General features: G+C 32.1%; 1 protein-coding gene across 1 annotated transcript; it reads left to right on the top strand.

The window, feature by feature from the left end:
• Positions 1 to 506: 506 nt before the first annotated feature.
• On the top strand, positions 507 to 1,612 carry LOC122586135 (pathogen-related protein-like). The gene is made up of 4 exons (XM_043758241.1): positions 507 to 647; positions 780 to 918; positions 1,001 to 1,278; positions 1,382 to 1,612. The coding sequence occupies exons 1-4, from the start codon at positions 507 to 509 to the stop codon at positions 1,523 to 1,525; spliced, it is 702 nt and encodes a 233-aa protein (XP_043614176.1). The 3' UTR covers positions 1,526 to 1,612.
• Positions 1,613 to 11,166: the final 9,554 nt, after the last annotated feature.

Genomic DNA, 11,166 nt, shown 5'->3' with positions numbered 1-11,166 from the left:
AATTTATAAAAATTTATCTATCTTTTTTTAAATAAGTGATATATTAGGAATTACGAACGGTACAAAAATGTGTTTAGCCATTTTTTAGTAACAAGGCACGTACAATTATTTTGTGATCATATATGCAACGATTGTATAGTATGCATCATAGTTGTACACAATATACCCGGACAATATGTTAATTATACATGTTGTGTGTGGTTAAAAATTATTATGTACATATCAGCTATTCAAATAATAGAATAGATGATCGCTGGCCCCTTTGCGAGCACCAGCTAGCTAGCCGAGTTCGTTAATTCCATTGAGTTTAATCTTGCAACCGTATTGATCCCTACCTAGAAAAGTACCGACCGGTTGAGCAGGGTCGGCCCGCTTACGAGTTAGCAGAAATGAAATTATCAAATACCCTATAGCTAACTTGATGGGACCCTACTCCACCTCCTATATATAGTAGACTCACATATTTGTATCGTGTCAAGTAGTAAGCTAGAAAGAGCAATTAATTAATGGATCAATACAAAGGCTCAGATGTAGACAAGTACAGATGTTTCATGAGTGGAGAAGGTGAAAAGAACACCATATGGATGGAGGGTGCACCCCCTAACTATGATGCAGTCAACAAACTCTTTGAAGAAGGGAAAACCAAGGTTTGGTATATATTCTTTAATCACAAACTTAATTTGTACCTTTTTTTTTCTTGTTTGAGTCAATCGCTACAATATTGTAGGTGTCTCGTCTGCAAAATAATTAAGCGGTGTTTACTTTGGTTGGTACGCTAGATATGGCCTCCGGGTTCATTGGGAGAGCAAGTTCAGAATCTTGTGAAAACGTGGGAAATGGAGCTAGTCCACAAACCAAATGGCAAAGATATGAAAAGTACTGATGCTGAAAAATTATTTGAGAGTATTTTTATTAATGGTAATTATCTCCATACAAACAACATCATCAATTTAGTTATATATGATTTTTGCCAAGTGATAAACACAGCATATAATTGCAGGCAGAAAAGCAGAAGGTGGGGCTTACAATATGTTTCTTCAAACATCATTACCAGAGAAGGTACGAGTATATGATCCTACAAAGGAAAGTTCTGAATCGGCTCATAAAATCTTCGTTGATACTTTTCCAAAGGGTTTTGCAATGGAGGTTCTTGAGGTTTACTCTGGTCCTCCAGTGATTGCTTATAAGTTTAGGCATTGGGGTTACATGGAAGGTTCATTTAAGGGCCACTTACCTACCAAAGAAATTGCAGAAATGATCGGTGTCTCCATATTTAAGGTGAGATCTATTAACTTTATAATCATATTTACCATATCATTTTATTAAATTTCTAGTGTTAAGTATATAATTAATGTTCTGTATTCGGGCATTCTTTTTACAGTTGAATGAAGAGTTCAAGATCGTGTCGGCGGAGTTCTTCTATGACAGGGGAGAGCTGCTTGCAGGTTTGATCAAGAATGGGAGTACTACCATCCCCGGTGATACTAACACTGATTTGAGCTCATCAAAGTGCCCCTTTTCTTGAAGGGAAAATTTAGATGTTTTTGCAGGGTTGGAATAAACAAATCTTTGTTTTCTTTTTGAGTGGTTCTGTTTTCTTTATGAGAGAAATATTTGCGTATTCCATGGTTCTGAATTCATGAACAATAATAAAACAAACTTGATTTAATTTACTCATTGTTCAAAGAAAGGAATGTGTGTTTTAGAGTTCTCTCACTTGGGCGTGCTTTACTCTAAAATGTACAAACTTAGAGATCAAATTAATTGCACTTGATAAGTTGATATAATTCAATCTTTGATGATTTATGTAAGCACTTCAATTACTGTGGATGTATGGATTCGAATGATCACAACATTATTATTGCAAGTTGATTAGCTAAGTCTTTTAAAATTTATTTAGGTACTTGAGAGTTTATCATGTAATGTCCAGCTAGCCTTTTTCAAGAATATTATAATGGGATTGAACTGTCAAAATTCCGGTAAAATCCTTGTGTTTAAAGAAGAAAAGTAAAGGCCAAAGCAACTATGCATAACTTTCCTAGACCAGTCAGCAGGGTTAGCCCAATATATTTATATAGGTATTGTGATGCGGCCCAACTCAAACTAAACCATGGGCAGGCCTTAGGGGAGCACATGAATGAAATAGAAGTATTATAGGATTGGAAATTTCAGACAATGGAAATACTAATCCCCGGAAAAAGAAGAAAATTTAGCCAATAAATTTGATCCAAACATTATAATTATGGGAACAAAGTTTGTTGGTGAAGCGTCAAGAGCCCAGTCTCATGATGGTAGGAAGATTGAAAGGCCCATGTTCTGTATTTGGCAATATCAATGGACGGATGGTTTTCCAAAGGAGCCATGTTTGACCGAAGTCATGCTCTAGCTAAGACATCATTCTGTAGCAGGGGTCTATGGTGTATTCAGATGCAAATTGAAGAAATAAATAAAAATCTGATAACAATCTGATATGTAAAAGCTGAAAACAAGATTCAACACCATCAATAACAAATAAAAGAGTAGCTATACTAATAATAAGAAAAAAAGGTTTTAATATAATACTAGGTAGAAGAACATCGAACACTCTGCTAAACAAATAGGAAATATGAAGGGGACTATGGTGTATTAAAATCGGCAGACTCTCATTGGTAGAGTAGTAGTTCTTGTATATTGCTTTCTGCTTCTTTTCTTCATATATTGATGTATATATCTGTACTTTAATATATCCGTTAACGGGTGTAATGAAGTTGTAGCTTGTACATCTTTGACCCCTCATCTTCATGAAATATATACTTCAGTCCTTTAACTTGTCTATAAGGAAACAAAGCTAAGATTGAAACCTTTTTCTCAACACCCCCCACAATCTTAGCGACTTATATTTGAAGATAAAGGAAGCTGATTTGTAGAATGTTCTCACCATAAATAAGCGAGACTAAACATACTAAATACTCTGACCCCAATAAATGAAATATGGGTCAAATACAAAATGAAACAAGAAGACTATGGTAGCCAAGAAGCAAGATCTCTAATAACAAAACAAGAATGGTTTACAAAGGCCGGAACATTTAGTCACACCGAAGGTCTTTCACCCCAAGTGTACTAAATGTGGGCAGCCGAAATGTTAGTCACACCGAGGGTCTTACACCCCAAGCGCACTAACACGGGCTAAATCAGAGAACACTGCTTTAGCTTCTTAAACTACTAGAACAAAAGAAGAATCACAAGAAAAAAAGAAGGGTGAGAAGTGGTGAAGATACCAGGACAGAAGAGTAACAGATAGAATGCTCTCATAATCAAACAGCAACTTAGCATGTGAAAAGGACATTAGCTATGGGGTTCTCGACTAGCAGTATAAAAACGAAGTGAAATATTCAACATCAAATAGTAGCTTCAACAGCAACAAAACGATACCAATAAGAATAGTCAACTTATCAAGCCAAATCTCTTTCACACGTAATGTAAACTCTCTGATGCTCAGCTGCTTATGCTGCATGAAACAAGACCACGAGCAGCTCCTGCTAGTCATTTTAACCCTCAAAACAAAGATATGATCCCCTGCATCCTCCTCTCTTTTTTTCACATATTTTAAACAAAAAACCAGATTGCTATGAACAGGTGGCTCTAAATATGATTCCCAACTTCGAAATACTATCTTATACCTATTTTCTGAACCACATTAAGAATTGCCAATACAAAAGTTATTCCATTGATCCATGATAATCCCATTTTGCATATTACCATTAAGCCTAGAAGTCATATACTTTTGTACAAACTTCATTATGCTTTCTCTTTTGAATCTACGTTTATCATCCTCCATACTAGACTTCATAACAAACATCAACCTTTCCAAACTCAAACAATCAATAAACGAGCCACCTGCATATCTTAGAAGTATACTCCAATCACAAAACGAGTAGCTCTTTGCAACAGAGAATATTAGCTACCAACATCCATGAAAAATTATTGCTTACTCTGTTAACAAAAAAGGCAAACCACATCAAAGGAACATAAGAGTAAAAGCGAAATCACGATAAAAAGAAAATTAATAATTATTTTTTTTTTTAATTTTTTTTTTTAAAAAGTATATTATTAAAAACAAACTTTAAGATTAAAAAGAAATCCACGACCCAAAGTTTTAAAATTTGAAGGATTTTAAAGATGTAAAACAACGAACTCAAGATATTTCAAAGACATACAAAACTTCATGAACCAATATACTCATATTCCCCCCCTCAATCTTGTAGTTAGATACCAAAAATATAGCAATTGCTTAATAGACCATAATACCGTATCTAACAACAAGATTGAAGAGAAACAAAAAAAAGTTTAGTTAAAGAAGATAGAGAACTTCCCTTGGCACCATCATGCTAGATAAAGAAGCATGACATGTAGAAAAACCAATCATATCAAAGACATCACCAGAACAAAGAACAGTAACAGAAACATCATTAGGATAGATATCCTTTCAACCAAGAGCGAAAAACATAACCATATCATCATAAGAAAATATCACAAACAATAGCAGACACAATCAAATGATATAATCATCATAAGTGAGAGGAATATAAAGACTAATCCAACTTAACAAAAAACTTTTACAACTTCACATGTAAAGTAAACAACTAAACATGCAAAGAACATAAAGACTAATTTGAGTTAAGAGAAACTTTTATGACCTTATCACACACAAAAAAAAAAAAACAATTTTGCCCAAATTAAACATCCATTACCCTGCAAACATAAGGTAAAGATAAAGAAAAACAAACAACGGTTTTCTTATAAGTAAAAGACCATCTTACTAAATGTGAACTTTGTATCCACACCTGAATAAGAAAAAAAAACCCCAATCATTGCCTGCAGCAATCTGCACTACAGTCTCATGGTCAAAACATATATTAATCACCAACCAAGCAAGGTAAAAAATCCTAAACAACCATAAACCAAACAACAAGGGTCACACAAATCAACTAAGACAAATAAAAGGGGTCGTCATGAAGACTAAGAATGCCCATAACACATAAGAGGGGCTGTCATAAAAGGCAATAATGCCCATAACACAAAAGAGGGGCTGCCATAAAAGGCTAAGAATGCCTAAACAACCAATCAACAACCAAATGATGAGAAGACAACACATAAGGATCATAAGACAACTTGTAAAGGGGAGGTGAAAAACATGAATAATTTAAAGGTTAAAGGTGAGCTAAGGTGGGGAAAAAAAAAAGTTAAGGTTAAAGGTTTGTAAAAAAGAGGATGATAAGGTGGATGGCAGAAGGTTAATTTTGTGTCCATATATTTGCTTAAATGATTTGTTTAGTTTGATTAGGTATAGTTACAAGGACGGAGCCAGAACTTATTTTGTAAGGGGGCAAATTTAAAAGTCTCTTGTTATATTTATTAGAGTCATTTTTGAAGAAAATTTTTTTTAAAAAAAATTGACCCTCACATGAAAATTAGAAAATATGGGCTCTTAAAATAATTTCGTGTGAGTACAAGTTATGGGAACTTGAATATTGGTCTTTGTAATTTTGGAAAATGTGCAGAAGGAGGGGTTGCATTATATTAAACATTATAAAATAAGTTCATCGAAATCAATAATATGCAATTTAGTCTCTACATAAATTTTCACCTGACTATTGTGATTACTATTATATAATAATTAGAAAATAAAATATCATTTTCACATACATCTATATTATTTATCAATGTATGATACATTAACTCAAACAAATAAAACATTTTTTTCAACTTTTATTTTTAAACTCTATTAAAAGTCAACACTTTTTTCAACTTCTCTTTTTAAACTCTATTAAAAATCAAAGTAACTCAAGATTTTTATTTTATCAATAAAGGATTTTATCTCAAAACTAATGCTTCTAACATAAGTAACATACTTCCAAAGAAGATGCGTATGAAAACGATGGTGACATTTGTATGTATTTTATGTTTATTTATATTTTTTAAGAACAAAATTACAAATATACCTTTAAAAAATTACATTGTACTAAAATTAGAATGGGACAGTTGCCCACACTGCCCCCATTGTGGAGCCGTCCCTGTATAGTCGATTATCGTGGGGGTACAATGAGGTATTAAATTCACAGATGTCCCGAAAGGTGGGAGCCCTATTGACTGATGAATTAATCGTTCTACAGTGTAACTCAAACACACGTTACACGTAAGAAATACGAAAGTAACTCACCTATTTATTTTGTGAAAGAACAACAAAATTAAGAAGACTTTTTGTTTGCTTGTTACAAAGACGGATGTAACAAATTATTGTTGTGGGTACAATGAGGTATTAAATTCACAGATGTCCCGAAAGGTGAGAGCCCTATTGACTGATGAATTAATCGTTCTACAGTGTAACTCAAACACACGTTACACGTAAGAAATACGAAAGTAACTCACTTATTTATTTTGTGAAAGAACAACAAAATTAAAAAGACTTTTTGTTTGCTTGTTACAAAGACGGATGTAACAAATTAATAATGGAGGAACACGTGTGGGTGTTTATTGTTGTATGGCCCAAGTGTCATGTTTGAGAATTTTCTCTCCAAGTTCCTCAAATATTTTCTCTTTAATTTGATCTCTCCTTGGTTGGTGGTAACATGGTTTTTTCTTTCTTCTCTACACTCTTCCCTTTAATTTGCCATCCAATTTTTATTGGAAGGAACTTTTTTATTATCTAAATCTTAAGAACAGGACCTGAGCTCCACCTTGCCAGCATTTTTTTTTTCCTGTTTGGAAGGGGCCAAAGAAAGCCTTCGTGCTATATGAACAATGTTATACAGCATATATTTGTCCCTAAAAGTGAAATGTACGAGACTTTTGCTAGCATAAGTGGGCCCCTTTTGGTCACGCCAACACAGAGACTTTTACTTTGTATATATCTAGGCTTACTTTAGAGTATTAGTTATCTTGGGATCCCAAATATGCCCTGCATGACTACATTTTTTTTTTTTTTTTTACTTTTTTCATTGTATAATAAATAATCATACATCATGCATAAATTATTACGAGTATATTATAAGAATGTAATTAAAAAAATGTTGAAAATAAAAGCCCTAACAGGTCGTTAAAGAATTAAAGTTGTCTTCAAAATATTTTGGATTTAGTTTATCTGGCCGGTTGAAACTGAAAGCCGACATGTTTCGCTTGAACCAAAATATAATAACCACATATTCTACATATATACTATTCAAATTCATAAATTTGAACGTGTATAAAAAGAAGATAAAATACATGATAAGTTGAAAGTAAAAACTAAAATACATATGCCAGAAATTAAACTAATTTAAAAACACGTTTAGAATCATATAAGTTGTAACTATATGTATATATATATGTCTGACATAAATATTCAAGATTTTCAATTTAAGAGAATTGATAATAGTACCATAACTCTTTATTAATCTACCATTATTACGCATTATATATTTGTATTATTTGCTATAACAGTTATAGAATGTGATACCCAAATTAAAAAAATAGTGATACTAATATGTGTTCTCTCAATTTAAAAATGTGACCATGTTGGTCTTTTGATTCAAAGTAGTGTGAACTCTGAGCACAAATCAGAATTTCATGATTTCCAAGTGTTGTGGCCCTTGTGGGGTTGCATCCCATCCATGCATGAATCTCTACTCTCTAGATTGTTTTTTTACGTGGGTCCATCCCTTTTGGTCCACATCCTTTTCTTATACTCGTATAAAGATAAAGATTAACTTTTTATCCAAATTGAACTCTTAATACAAAGTGTTTTATGCATTCACTTGGGGATGCATTTTGCAATATTTGAATCTCCCTTATCATTAAGATTAGATTATGGGAATGGTAATGAATTTTTCAAATCTAACATAATATTTGGGTTTTACATATCATATTGTCAATTTAAACTTATTAAACAAATATATACTACAGTATGTATTATATTTCTTCACCCTCATTTCAAAATCCAAACTCCAAACACACACTTAATAATTAACTCATAATCTAAAAGGCAATTCATAAGTCATGTATTAGTTGGAAAATAACGACAAGACTTCATAATTCAGAACCGATTCTAGGTGAGACACTGACACATATGCCCATATATAGATTCTGGAGCCAGCCAATGCTTTTACACTAATTTTTTTTTATTTTATTGGTTTTTTTGGTGAGACTCACAACGTGTATAACAGTGTGAACACAGTAAAAACATACAAATGAAAGCTAGTAAATTAATAACTACTAAAAAACAAACAACCATAGACATTTTTTAAAACTAGTCTTCAAGAATATGACATTGTGTTTGTATTCGTCTCCCCACCACTTGCTTTCGACCCATGTCTTGCTATGCTATCTGTCACATTGTAATAAATTAGTTTTTCAATATATAAGTGGAAATAATAAGCATATATTGGATTGAGAGGAATAATTCCAACACCACTATTTGTCAAATTAAGGTTTGTCAAAGTATTACATATTTATTTATTTGTCAAAACTATGCATATTTCTTTGATGTGTTTTGATTCAGTAGTACTATTTGTTTGACTAAGTGAATTAGTCATTTGTCAAGGTAAGGAAATATCATGGATTTATAATAGTGAATTATTGTTTCTAAACATCCTTTTCTCAAATAGCTATATGTTCATATATAATTGATAATAACATATAGTGCGCATCAGTATCTCATAATTAGCATGGCGAAACTTAACTTTAGACCAATAACCATAATTCAAGGTTGCTATTTACTATATTAATGCATCTTCGTTAATCCTCTTGATATTTAGTTGATGCTGACTAATCTATAATGACGTATTGAAATATTGATGTGATGAGTCAAAATCTTATATATGGACAAACATGTTAATTTGGTCCACAAAGTTTGAACATTCTGAATTGACACATATATGCATGATCACATAAAGTCCTTACACCCAACTTCCCAATTAACCAAACAAATGATGTGATTGTAATCACTTTAAATTATCATTTCACACCCAACGCATATATCAATAACTAGAAAAAAAGAAGAAAAAGATATTTAAAATACAAATCGGTTTATATCTTGCAATTGCAATATTATACTCAGAGAGATGCTATCATTTAATTAATTAGAAAAAAAAGTTACTCGTATATTATAACAATCACTTACATTATCAGAAAGTACACTATTTAAAAAAAAAAAAAAATTTCATACATAGACTTAATTAGTAACTTACAATAACTTCTCACAAGAATCAAAGACATATATCATCAATCTAGGCATATCATATTTCTCTTCAAAGCATTCATCTAGCTAGATAAACATATAGAACTAGCTAGTCTATATATTCTATTCCATGATCATGATGAAGCCTTTATTTGCACCAATAGCTTATCATCGTAGTTATCACATGACCATTCATGCTGCAAAGTTAATTATAAAGTAATAATAAACATATGTCAGTTGTCACAACACCATTCATCTTTGCTTTTCATGTCATGTGATGGGTCTCATCTCTATTTTTTGACCCAAGCTCATAATGAAGTTTTCAATTATATTCTTGAATATATATACAATGATACAAATTATGATAATTAAATCAAGTACTAAAGTACTAACCTCTATTTCTTGGTTGGAGGTACAACAATGTGGTCAGGTGAAGAAGAAGAAGAGACTTGATTCTTTTTAACATTCTTTCCACCAGATGTTAGATTGTGAATTTTCTCTTTAAATTCTTCATATATCTTTTCTTTTATTTGACCTCTCTTTGGTGGAATCATGGTTTTTCCTTTCTTTTCTCCACTTTTCCCTTTGCCTTCCATTTTCTATTATGGAACCTTTGAGAATAGTGAGCAATCCTATTGTGACAAAAAGAGTACAATTGTGCAAGTATATATAGAGATAATAAAAATAGAAAGTGAAAGAGAGAGAAAGATTTTTCCAAATCTTGATTAATTATTGTTTTTGAATAAGGTGGGTCCATCATATATGAATCTGATTGGTGTTACCAACATACTCATTTACGGTTAGACGTATCTATCTCGAAGCGCGTAACACGACCAGGTCAAACAGGGTACCCCACCACCCACTATTAGCGGCGACGTCGCCGCAAACAGTGGGTCCCAACTGACAGGTTGTAGAGATTCAACGCGACCGTGACCATGGACCCCACTATTTGCGGCGACGTAGCCGCTAATAGTGGACTCCACTGACAGAATACGTAGATTTAAACGCGCAGATCTTTCATTCCTTTCATCTATTTCTTCGTCTTCACACCTCCAGGCCATCTATCCCCTCACCTTCTATATCAACAATCCGGCCACCCCCGGCTTCCGGGCTCCTTCTCCGGCTATTTTTGAGGCAACATATCCTTTTTGTTTGCATAATCCGGCATCTATCCCCTCATCCTCCTTATCAACAATCCTATTTATTTGTCCCACGTTTTCCGGCGTCCCGGCCTCCATTTTCAGACGCGGTATTATCGGCGACTGTATTCCAGCGAATCAGTTTTCCGACGAACGAATTTTCCGGCGACCCAGTTTTTCCGATTTTCCGACTACTCATTTTTCCGGTGAACCAGTTTTCAGACGAGGTAACACTCATTTACCATTTAAATTGTTGTTTTTATTTTAATATATAAAAATGTTATAAAATATATATTTGTTATAGAAATTATTAGTTATAGAAAATAAATGTTAAAAAATATATGTTTGTTAGAAAATATATGTTGAAAAAAAATGTTAAAAAATATATGTTAGAAAATATTAGTTATAAAAATGTTATAGTATAATGTTATAAAATATATGTTTGTTATAGAAAATATATGTTAGAAAATATATGTTAGAAAATAAGTGTTAGAAAATATATGTTAGAAAATATTAGTTATAGAAATGTTATAGTATAATGTTATAAAATATATATTTGTTATAGAAAATATATGTTAGAAAATAAGTGTTAGAAAATATATGTTAGAAAATATTAGTTATAGAAATGTTATAGTATTATAGTTAGGAAATATATGTTTGTTAGTTTGATTGTAAGAACTTTGTAGAATATGATTGTTAGAAAGGTTATGTTATTATAGTTAGAAATGATATGATTCTTAGAAATTAAATGATTTTTAGGAATTATTGGTAGTTAGAATTATTGTTTAAAATGTTATATTATTATAGTTAAAAATTTTAAGATTGTTAGAAATT

Source organism: Erigeron canadensis, chromosome 1, assembly GCF_010389155.1.
Source record: "Erigeron canadensis isolate Cc75 chromosome 1, C_canadensis_v1, whole genome shotgun sequence".
Classification (NCBI taxonomy): Eukaryota; Viridiplantae; Streptophyta; class Magnoliopsida; order Asterales; family Asteraceae; genus Erigeron; species Erigeron canadensis.
The sequence above is the reverse complement of the archived record's forward strand: the minus strand, read 5'-3'. Positions and strand labels throughout refer to the sequence as shown.